We start from the raw sequence: 8,916 nt of genomic DNA on the forward strand, positions 1-8,916 counted from the left end.
TAAAATTGTTTATAGACATTTACATCGGTGATGTGTCATGTCTTAAACGGTTAGGTTATTTAATTGGTCTAGATATTATGAAATGCACGAGAGCTAAATGCAGAGGCTCAGGATCCATGCCTTAACTAGCTTAACTGATTCGACAAAAAAAGAAGAAGCTTAACATGTGAAGGAAAGCACAAACAAATGGAAGTTTATCTCAATTTCAACATGCAATTGTTTTGGGTAGCTTTTTATTTGTTATATTATATTATATTTTTAGTAACTAAAAGTAAATACGTTATTTATTGGGCTGGGTTTGGAGATGGGGATAATAATACCATTCCCGACCCGTCTTTGATCAGGTATTTTGAAAAATCGGGAATCTCCATACCCTTCCCAGTTTTCTCTCGAAATCTTCCCCCGTTAGGGCTGGGGACTAGATGGGGATCCAACCTAACATGAATTTTTGCCATCCCTACGATGGGAGGTAAAGTGGAACACAAAACCACAGTTATGGGGGTTAAGTGGATCACTTTAACTTTGGAGAGTAAAGTGAGATTTGATCGAAGTTCCAGGAGTGCTACAGTAAATAAGCCTATAATAAAAAAAGAAAACTTATATAAAGACTTTTAACTCAAATAGTTAAAAGCTTTTATTCTTATATTTAAGATTTTAAGTTCGATTTCCCATTCTCTTGCTTGTTAATTATTATTATTATTTTTATTTTTATTTTTAAACTGAAATGAGAGACCCAAAATAACATACCCAGCCCACCCGACGCATAGCCCTGCACGCATAACCGCCCCTTCACGCACCCGTGAAAGAAAAAAGAAGAACGAGCTCGCTGCTGCACTTACCTTCAAGGCTTAATTCAAGCGATTCAAGCTCCTATATTCGTGAGGTATCTTCTTTTCATCTCTCAATTTTTTGATGTTAAAAGTAGGGGATTATTTTTTGGGTTTATGAAGTATCAATTAGGGATTTGCAATTGAGACTTATGAATTATCAAATAGGATTTGCAATTGATTTTGGTATTCTTGCTTATATGAATTATCAAATTGGGATTTTGATGAATTGATTAGTTGCTGACATGCTGTTTTGCTGGTTCAAGATGTGATATTCTGATTTAAAATTAATGACATTTTCTGGATTTTGAAGTCAGGTTAGTTTTTGTAATGGTTCGAATTTTTTTGGTTCATGTCTCATAATCGTAGCTTGTAATTGGGCTCTTTTGTGTGGGTTTTAATTCTTACTTTTGTTAAACGTTGAAGAATAGGGGAAGAGAGCTGAGTCCTGAGTATAAACAATTTTTCTTTCGTTTTTGAAAGAAGCATGCCAGGGAAAGAGGGTGCAAAAAAAAACTAATTTTCACGGGGGAAAATGTGGTGGTGGGTGGAAATGTTAAACATTGCTATAATAAATGTCTTGCGAAGTCCTTTTGGATGGATTAGTACGCTTGCTTTTCATCAAAGAAAAGGTTCTTGTCTCCTTATGGCTTCAGGGGTTAATTTAATTGTAATAAACTAGTTAATTTTCACTTTACTCTGATTTTTGGGGTATTTCTCTTGATTATGGTCTATTATACAGAGTCTTTGTACAATTTATGCACAAGGCGCCCCGTTGCAATTTCCAAGATATGGCCATTTGTAATTATTGTGTATCTACAACAAAAAGTTAACCTAATTCGGGAAGGTAGTTATAGTCCTTTCATATTCCATGTTTCATATTTTGTTTTGTTATTTGATAGATTGCTGCTGAAGGCATATCTTATGGCCAGCACTGGTGGAAAAAAGGAGCTTGAATGGATAGAGAGAGTGAGATCAGAGGGAGCTGTTCCACTTCTTGATGCAGAAAATTGCCGAAATGGTTGGTCTTCTCCACCTGCGGACAAGTTTATGGTTAGAGGTCCTGAGTACTTGTCAAACAGGGTTAAAGTTCCTGCTGGGGAATACCTTCTAAAGCCTCTTGGTTTTGATTGGATAAGAGGTTCTACAAAAATTGGGGAGGTCTTAAAACATCCAAACAGTCGTGTGAGAAAGGCTATTGAGGACGAGTGTCTGACAGTTGATAAGCCTTTTGTTTGGGCTTTCAATCTACAAGTTCCTAGTAAGGATAATTATAGTGCTATAGCATATTTTACAACCAAGGAGCCTATTCCTGAGGGGTCTTTGATGGACCAGTTCTTAAAAGGTGATGATGGGTTTAGGAATTCAAGGCTTAAATTGATTGCCAACATTGTGAAGGGTCCTTGGATTGTGAGGAAAGCAGTTGGGGAGCAGGCCATATGCATAATTGGGCGTGCCCTTTCTTGTAAATATTGTGTATCAGACAATTTCTTAGAAGTAGATGTGGATATTGGATCTTCCATGGTTGCAAGTGCAATAGTTCATCTGGCATTTGGTTATATAACAACGCTGACTGTTGACCTTGCCTTTCTCATTGAGGGCCAAACTGAATCAGAGCTTCCAGAACAAATCTTAGGTGCTGTAAGGTTCTCTGAACTAGACCCTGCTGTGGCTAGGGCAACTGAACCATCTTCTAGTAGGAGTGCTGGCAATTTGCAGTCTAATCTGCCTACGCGATTATGGAAGTCAATAGGGCAGGGGTTTTCCCACATGCTTCATCCAGGTACCCAAGAAAATGGCTCTAGCTTGGGCTCAGCACATGGTAATGGGATTGGGCATCATGAAGGAAATTCAGAAGAACCTAAGAAATGGTACGTTCTTCTGTCTAGCGGTCCCATTGAGATTTCTTTTTTCCTTTTTCATTGTGAACAGTTGATCTTTGGAAGAAAGATAGTGGGAATGCTTCCTTATGAAATAATGAACTTGAACTTGTGTTGGATTCAGATATCAAAAACTAAATATTGTATTGTGCAAAACAAAAGTACTAATGACATCATTTTATTTGCTTCCATGCATTATATTTTTTTTATAACTCAGATGCATGCTTTTGAATAGATATTCATTTTGTAATTTAGAGAAAAACATGGACATTGGTCCTCTGGATCTACCAGGCTCTCTTGCAAAATGGCAAACTGGGCCTGTCTGTTTTTTATATGTTGAGTAGTTGATGACAGGACGTGAAGAAACTTTCCTTTTTTTTATTGTATTCAATTTTTCATGTCCATTATGGTTAATCTTACACATCCTTCTGCCGATCAAAAAATTATTAGCACTCTTGATTGCTTTTATTTTTATGTACGTTCTTTTTTTTATTTTTTCACATGAGTGTACGTACTGATTCATTGATTGACCTATAACATTATATGAATACGTTATATCTGCAGATAATCAAATGAAGTGTGATGACCATGAAACAAAGTGATTCAGAATTTTTTGAAGTGGCAAGAATCCAACTTTCTCTGTATTGACTGCTTCACTGGTGTCATCTGCTTGTCTCGGGGCTGTTGGGTATACCAATGATGCCAAGAGCTAGCTTTGCTACCCCGGTATACTCTTATGCCCTTGGGTGCGCACTGATGTCCAATTGGCAAGACATATTGATGTCCAATTGGCAAGACATTCAGATTATCGGCCTCTTAATTTATGTAGGTAAAACTCTTTTTTCTTTTATTTTATATTTAAACGAGTATATATTAAATAGTGGCCCTGTGTGTAGAAATCTATAGTAAAACTTGTTAGATTCCACTTCATTGAATTTCTGTAACGATTGAACAAAAGCAATTGGTGATTATGGACCGTTTCTTCTTTTCTTTTCTTATTCAGAATTATCACAAGATGATGCGCCTTTATCTTTCCAATTATTTTGGCTGGAATACAATTTTTGTTAAAATTTCATTTATTCTCAGCTCCTGTACGTAGCGGCATCGTATGATTTGCAGCACTTTTTTTCCTGGCTCAAATGGTTCTAAGAGTTTTAAGATTTTCTATTTTTAGTTGTGAGCAAAATGGATTCTATACGACAGCAAATGGAGTTCATCTAACAAAATTAGTCTAAATAGTGGTAGGAAAATTAGTTAAGATTAGGTTAAATCAATGTTCAAAATTCGAAATATAATGCATGCACATGAGGTTCCGTGTTGGATTCTCTCATTTTTCAGTATCGCTTGTATTAGAAAAATAAAAATAAAAATGAAAAAAAACAAGTAACGCATGCAAACTGCAAATTGCATTTTTTTTTCCCTGGCAATCAACAACGTACGGTGGATATGTATGGGAAGGAACGTTTTCATGATTTTTTATATAAAAAGTTCTTTTATTTCTCTTCCTTTGTTGAAGCAAGCGCAAATGGCTTCAGTCAAGATTTCCTAATCAACTTACTGAAATCTTAGCTTTATCCAATTTCACCACATTGCTCAACTTTCAAAAAAAAAAAAAAAAAAAAAGCTTTTAAATTTTTATAGAACCTGTAAAACAGAATTTTCAATGGATAAAAGAAATTTATTCTTTATTTTTTTGATACAAACGATATTCTACTTTAATACAGAGAATTTGAACTCACTATAGAGTCGGCTACAGAATGAGCAGCACATTCACTTTTCCTCTCAATATGCCTTATTGGAATGTTACAGAATTCCATTACCGAGTAAGAGGTTGCAAGTGGTCCATTTTAAGCCAATTTCGCAAATTAAAAAGGGTAAACTACGATAGGTATATAAGCTCCACACCAGTGTAAAAAGTATTCAATCGCTCTCCTTCTTTCCCTCTCTGTGATCGCTCGCAGTCAGCCAAGAACAAGAACTGAATCGCTTTAAAGTTCAAAGCTCTCACCCTATCAACTCCCTTTCTATCAGGTTTGCTTCTTCTTCTCCGTACTCGTCTTAGGATTTCGTTTCTTTATCCACCATAAATGGATTCCCAAGAAGCTATTTTTTCGACGTTCGCGTGTCTCATGAGGATGATGGTTTCGTCTGGTTTTGATGCTGGTGTAGGGTTTCAATCTTAGGCTTACTTATAGTTTTCTTTAGGAGACGCTGGGGATTAAATTTGAAAAGAAATAAAATTCGTAACATATTTAAGGGATTTAACATGGAAGGAAGGTTCGCAAATCGAATTTGGCTCTTTCCGTGTGCTCGCCCATCTATTGGAATTTTGAGGCTTCTAGGGTTTCATATGTGTGTATATATTATATATATGTATGTATGTATGAAGATTGGACGAAATGTTGAATTTGAGAATCTGGGGAATCAAATTAAGGGTTCTCTGCCGAAATTAGCATTTCTAGTCATTCAATTTCTTCGTGCTGTCTTAGAAATTCGAATTTTCATGGAATTGCTGATGGGACAGAGTATGGTTGATATCAAGGGTTTTGTTGGTATACAACGTTTCTGCTTGGGTGATATCGGAAGCTGTGTCTCTGTGATTTTTCATTTTCTTCTATATTTGTGTTTATAGTATGGCCACTAACGAAGTGAGAAGGGCCACAATGAGACCAGAAAGTTCAGTTTATACTCGACCAGTAGGAGTATCTTCAAAAACTGTTTGCGCCTATTGGATTGCTGGAAGGTGCACTAAGAAGTTCTGTAGGTTCCTGCACACAAGTGCTCCATCTACACTGGCGAACCCTCACATTTCAAATCTGAAGGCTATTCAGAAGGGCAATGCATACAATGCTACTCAGAAAAGCAATGTTGTTCAGAAGTCCCCAGAAAAGGTCTGCAAGTTTTGGGTAGTAGCAAATTGTGTTGAAGGTGATCGATGCCCGTATTTGCATACATGGTTTCGTGGAGCTGGGTTCTCAATGTTGGCGAAGCTCCAAGGGCACAAGAAGGTACTTCTGATTTCAAAAATAAATGTCTTTAATTTGTTTTGTTCTCTGTTTTCTTTCCACAAGAAACTAGAAAAGTTGAAGAGGTTAAGAGGAAAAAATCATTTTGGCTATTACTTTCTGTATTTTATCGATGTTACTTTGTAATTTGTATTATTATTGGTGATTTTGATTTTCACAATTATAATTCTCATGCTGCCAAACTCAGTTGTTTATAGAAGATAAAGCTCACATAAAGACAGTTATTATTATTTTTTTTTTTGGGGTATATAGTGATCTCCTTCAAAATTTATGTTTCTGTTTTTTTTTTTCACTTTTACAGAGAATAGATAATTCTATGTTGTTTTTGTTTATTTGTGAAGTTGGACTATCGTTGTTATGATGAAATGTATTTTAACAGGCTGTCACTGGGATTGCACTTCCTGAAACATCTGACAAGCTTTATTCAGCCGGTACAGATGGAACAGTCAGAGTTTGGGACTGCCGTACTGGTCAATGTGGCAGTGTGATTAATCTTGGTGGTGAAGCAGGTTCTTTAGTTAGTGAGGGCCCATGGCTTTTTGTTGGTGTACCAAATGTTGTTAAGGTATTTGAGCTTGTTCATTTTTAACTTCATTGTTGTACCAAACATTGGTTCAATATACATGCTGATTGTGCGTGATGTTGCAGGCATGGAACATTCGGACAAACGCTGAATTCAACCTGAATGGACCTGTTGGCCAAGTGCACGCCATGGTGGTTGCTAATGAAATGCTTTTTGCCGGGGCACAGGTAATGACCGTAACAGTTCTGCAAGTTCCCAATAATTGCATCGCTGGGCTTTTACAATAATCTTCATCCATTTATTAATAGTGCCATTTAACATGAATTATCAGTTTCTTTTAATACTGTGCAGGATGGTGTTATATTGGTGTGGAAAGGTTGTTCTGAAAGTAATCCATTTCAGCTGGCTGGAACTCTGAAAGGCCACACTCAAGCTGTGGTGTGTTTAACTGTTGGGCGCAGTAGGCTTTACTCAGGTTCTGTGGACCAAACAATCAGGGTAAGTTTGTGGCATCTACGAACGAGTTTATCGACTTCTACAATGTACTGTTGGCATAGTGTTTGAAACTGAATGTGATGTTTCAGATAAAAATAAAATAGAAAAACTTTGATTTGTAAGAACTTCTGCATTTAGTGTGTATAAGATGATTTATTATGATCTTCCTGTTTCAGGTGTGGGACCTTGATTCTTTACAGTGTATTGTGACACTAAATGCACATTCTGATGTGGTGATGTCTCTTATTTGCTGGGATCAATTCCTGCTCTCGTGCTCATTGGACTGCACAATAAAGGTGTGGGTTGCCACTGGAGGAGGCAACTTGGAAGTGACCTACACTCACAACGAAGAACATGTATGCTTTCCTTTCACAAAGCCTTTTCCACTTGTTATGTTTGTAGTTACAGTATTATGGTTGTTAGAGTATAAGGCAGTTAGTGATTCCTAGTGAACTGGGAAAACATGTAGAACATCAATTTTGTGCCATTTAATTGCTTCTCTAAATTTTGTATTCTTATATAAGATGATGTTTCAAAATGTTTGTTCTTTAATAGGGGATCTGTAGAATAATTGAAATGTTTTAGATTTGAATGTATATTGTTTTCAGGGTAAAGGCTAACCTAATTTGATGGTGCTATTGTACATTCTACAGGGTGTTCTTGCTCTTAGCGGAATGCCAGATGCAGAAGCTAAGCCAGTCTTGTTTTGCTCATGCAATGACACTTCCGTTCGCCTATACGAACTGCCATCGTGAGTACATGACACTCAGATTCTTCATGCTCTGATTCTTTTTACAATAAATTCCATTCTCACTTTATTGTGTGGTTATAGATTTACTGATAGGGGCAGATTATTTGGCAAACGAGAAGTTCGGGCACTTCAGATAGGGCCCAGGGGACTATTTTTCACTGGTGACGCAACTGGTCTCCTGTCTGTTTGGAAGTGGCTGGACCCTGCCCTCAAGGAACTGTCTTCATGAATCATGACTCATTTGTTCAGTTTGTAAGAGCCATTACCATGATGGCGGGGTGGCATTGATGCTACAATTGTAACCATTTTGTATGTAAACTTTGACAATCCTTCAGTTATTCAAACTAGTTTTGGTCATTGCGGTATGGATTGATTTGTTTGTACAGTATAATGTACAGTGAGATTGTTAAATCCAAAAGATGATTAATTCTTCAGAATTCAATTTCACAGAAGTATAATTCTTTCTTTGGCCTAATCAAATCATATTTGGGGAGGGAAAGGGAGACTCAAATTTGGAACTAGTGGGTGTAGTACAATATTGATATGCCTTTGTTTAATTTCTCCTCTAGTTTTAGTCCAAAATGCCATGTACTTTACGGTTGATTAGTTAATCCAGAATAAAAAAAACGGTTAATTAATGTAATTGCGGTTTAAAAGTGAAACTTAATTTAATTGCGGTTTAAAGGTGAAACGAATTCAAATTGGACTATTGCCCATACCATACCCCACTATTCAACACCAATATCAATTATTACCACTGGGGCATTAGTAGGATTGACTCAGACTTTTGGTGTGCTCTCAACAATACCTAGGGTGGTCAGAATTTCAAAAGAAATGATGCATACCAGTGACTCTTCAACAATGGGAAATGAAGCATGCACTTCAACACCTATTGGTCTGGCCGCACCAACCCTCCGAAGACAAACAACGATCATGCACCTCTTTCCTTGGTCCTGAGTTCAAAACCTCATATTACCCGTGCGTGTGAATTTCCCTCTCCCCTTAGGCCCCGTTTGGTTCATGGAACGAATTTGAGGGAAATCATTTCATATGTCATTTCCTAAGGGACGAGAAATGGAAGATTCATTTCCCATGTTTGGTAATGATGGAAAAGTAATCGGGAGATAACACTTTATTTCCTTTTTGAGTAGGAATGAAAAACAAAGTTTGTATAAATTTTCCAATTATACCCATATTAAATTAAAAGAAAAAATAAAAAAGAATGTATTTAATGATATATTGTAATTCTAAATTGTTAATGGGAGCAAAATGGTTATGAAAAATGTGTATTTAATTTGGTTAATTTCCCCAAAATTTTCCATGAGGAGGAAAAACAAAACCCAAGTTGGGAGGATGGCTTCATTTTCTCTCTACTTTTCCATAGGCCAGGCAACGATTTCCCATACCTGGACTT

At 36.7% G+C, this 8,916-nt stretch overlaps 2 protein-coding genes across 2 annotated transcripts; both read left to right on the forward strand.

Annotated features, from left to right (window-relative positions):
- Positions 1-725: 725 nt before the first annotated feature.
- On the forward strand, positions 726-3,735 carry LOC117620197 (protein ENHANCED DISEASE RESISTANCE 2-like). The gene is made up of 3 exons (XM_034350338.1): positions 726-883; positions 1,730-2,698; positions 3,272-3,735. Coding segments are annotated over exons 2-3 (948 nt in total). The 5' UTR covers positions 726-883; positions 1,730-1,751; the 3' UTR covers positions 3,273-3,735.
- Positions 3,736-4,513: 778 nt separating this feature from the next.
- On the forward strand, positions 4,514-7,867 carry LOC117617037 (zinc finger CCCH domain-containing protein 48-like). Its single transcript, XM_034346277.1, has 8 exons — positions 4,514-4,738; positions 5,340-5,715; positions 6,113-6,298; positions 6,382-6,483; positions 6,608-6,754; positions 6,928-7,107; positions 7,405-7,502; positions 7,584-7,867. The coding sequence occupies exons 2-8, from the start codon at positions 5,341-5,343 to the stop codon at positions 7,729-7,731; spliced, it is 1,236 nt and encodes a 411-aa protein (XP_034202168.1). The 5' UTR covers positions 4,514-4,738; position 5,340; the 3' UTR covers positions 7,732-7,867.
- The last annotated feature ends 1,049 nt before the right edge of the window (positions 7,868-8,916 follow it).

The sequence above is a fragment of the Prunus dulcis genome, chromosome 2 (assembly GCF_902201215.1).
Source record: "Prunus dulcis chromosome 2, ALMONDv2, whole genome shotgun sequence".
NCBI lineage: Eukaryota > Viridiplantae > Streptophyta > Magnoliopsida > Rosales > Rosaceae > Prunus > Prunus dulcis.

Bases quoted from the DNA above. Each gene is read 5' to 3' on its own strand.
- LOC117620197 (XM_034350338.1), top strand. From the start codon at position 1,752: ATGGCCAGCACTGGTGGAAAAAAGGAGCTTGAATGGATAGAGAGAGTG.
- LOC117617037 (XM_034346277.1), top strand. From the start codon at position 5,341: ATGGCCACTAACGAAGTGAGAAGGGCCACAATGAGACCAGAAAGTTCA. The intron at 5,716-6,112 runs GTACTTCTGATT...GTATTTTAACAG, and splicing joins AGCTCCAAGGGCACAAGAAG to GCTGTCACTGGGATTGCACT. The intron at 6,299-6,381 runs GTATTTGAGCTT...GTGATGTTGCAG, and splicing joins GTGTACCAAATGTTGTTAAG to GCATGGAACATTCGGACAAA.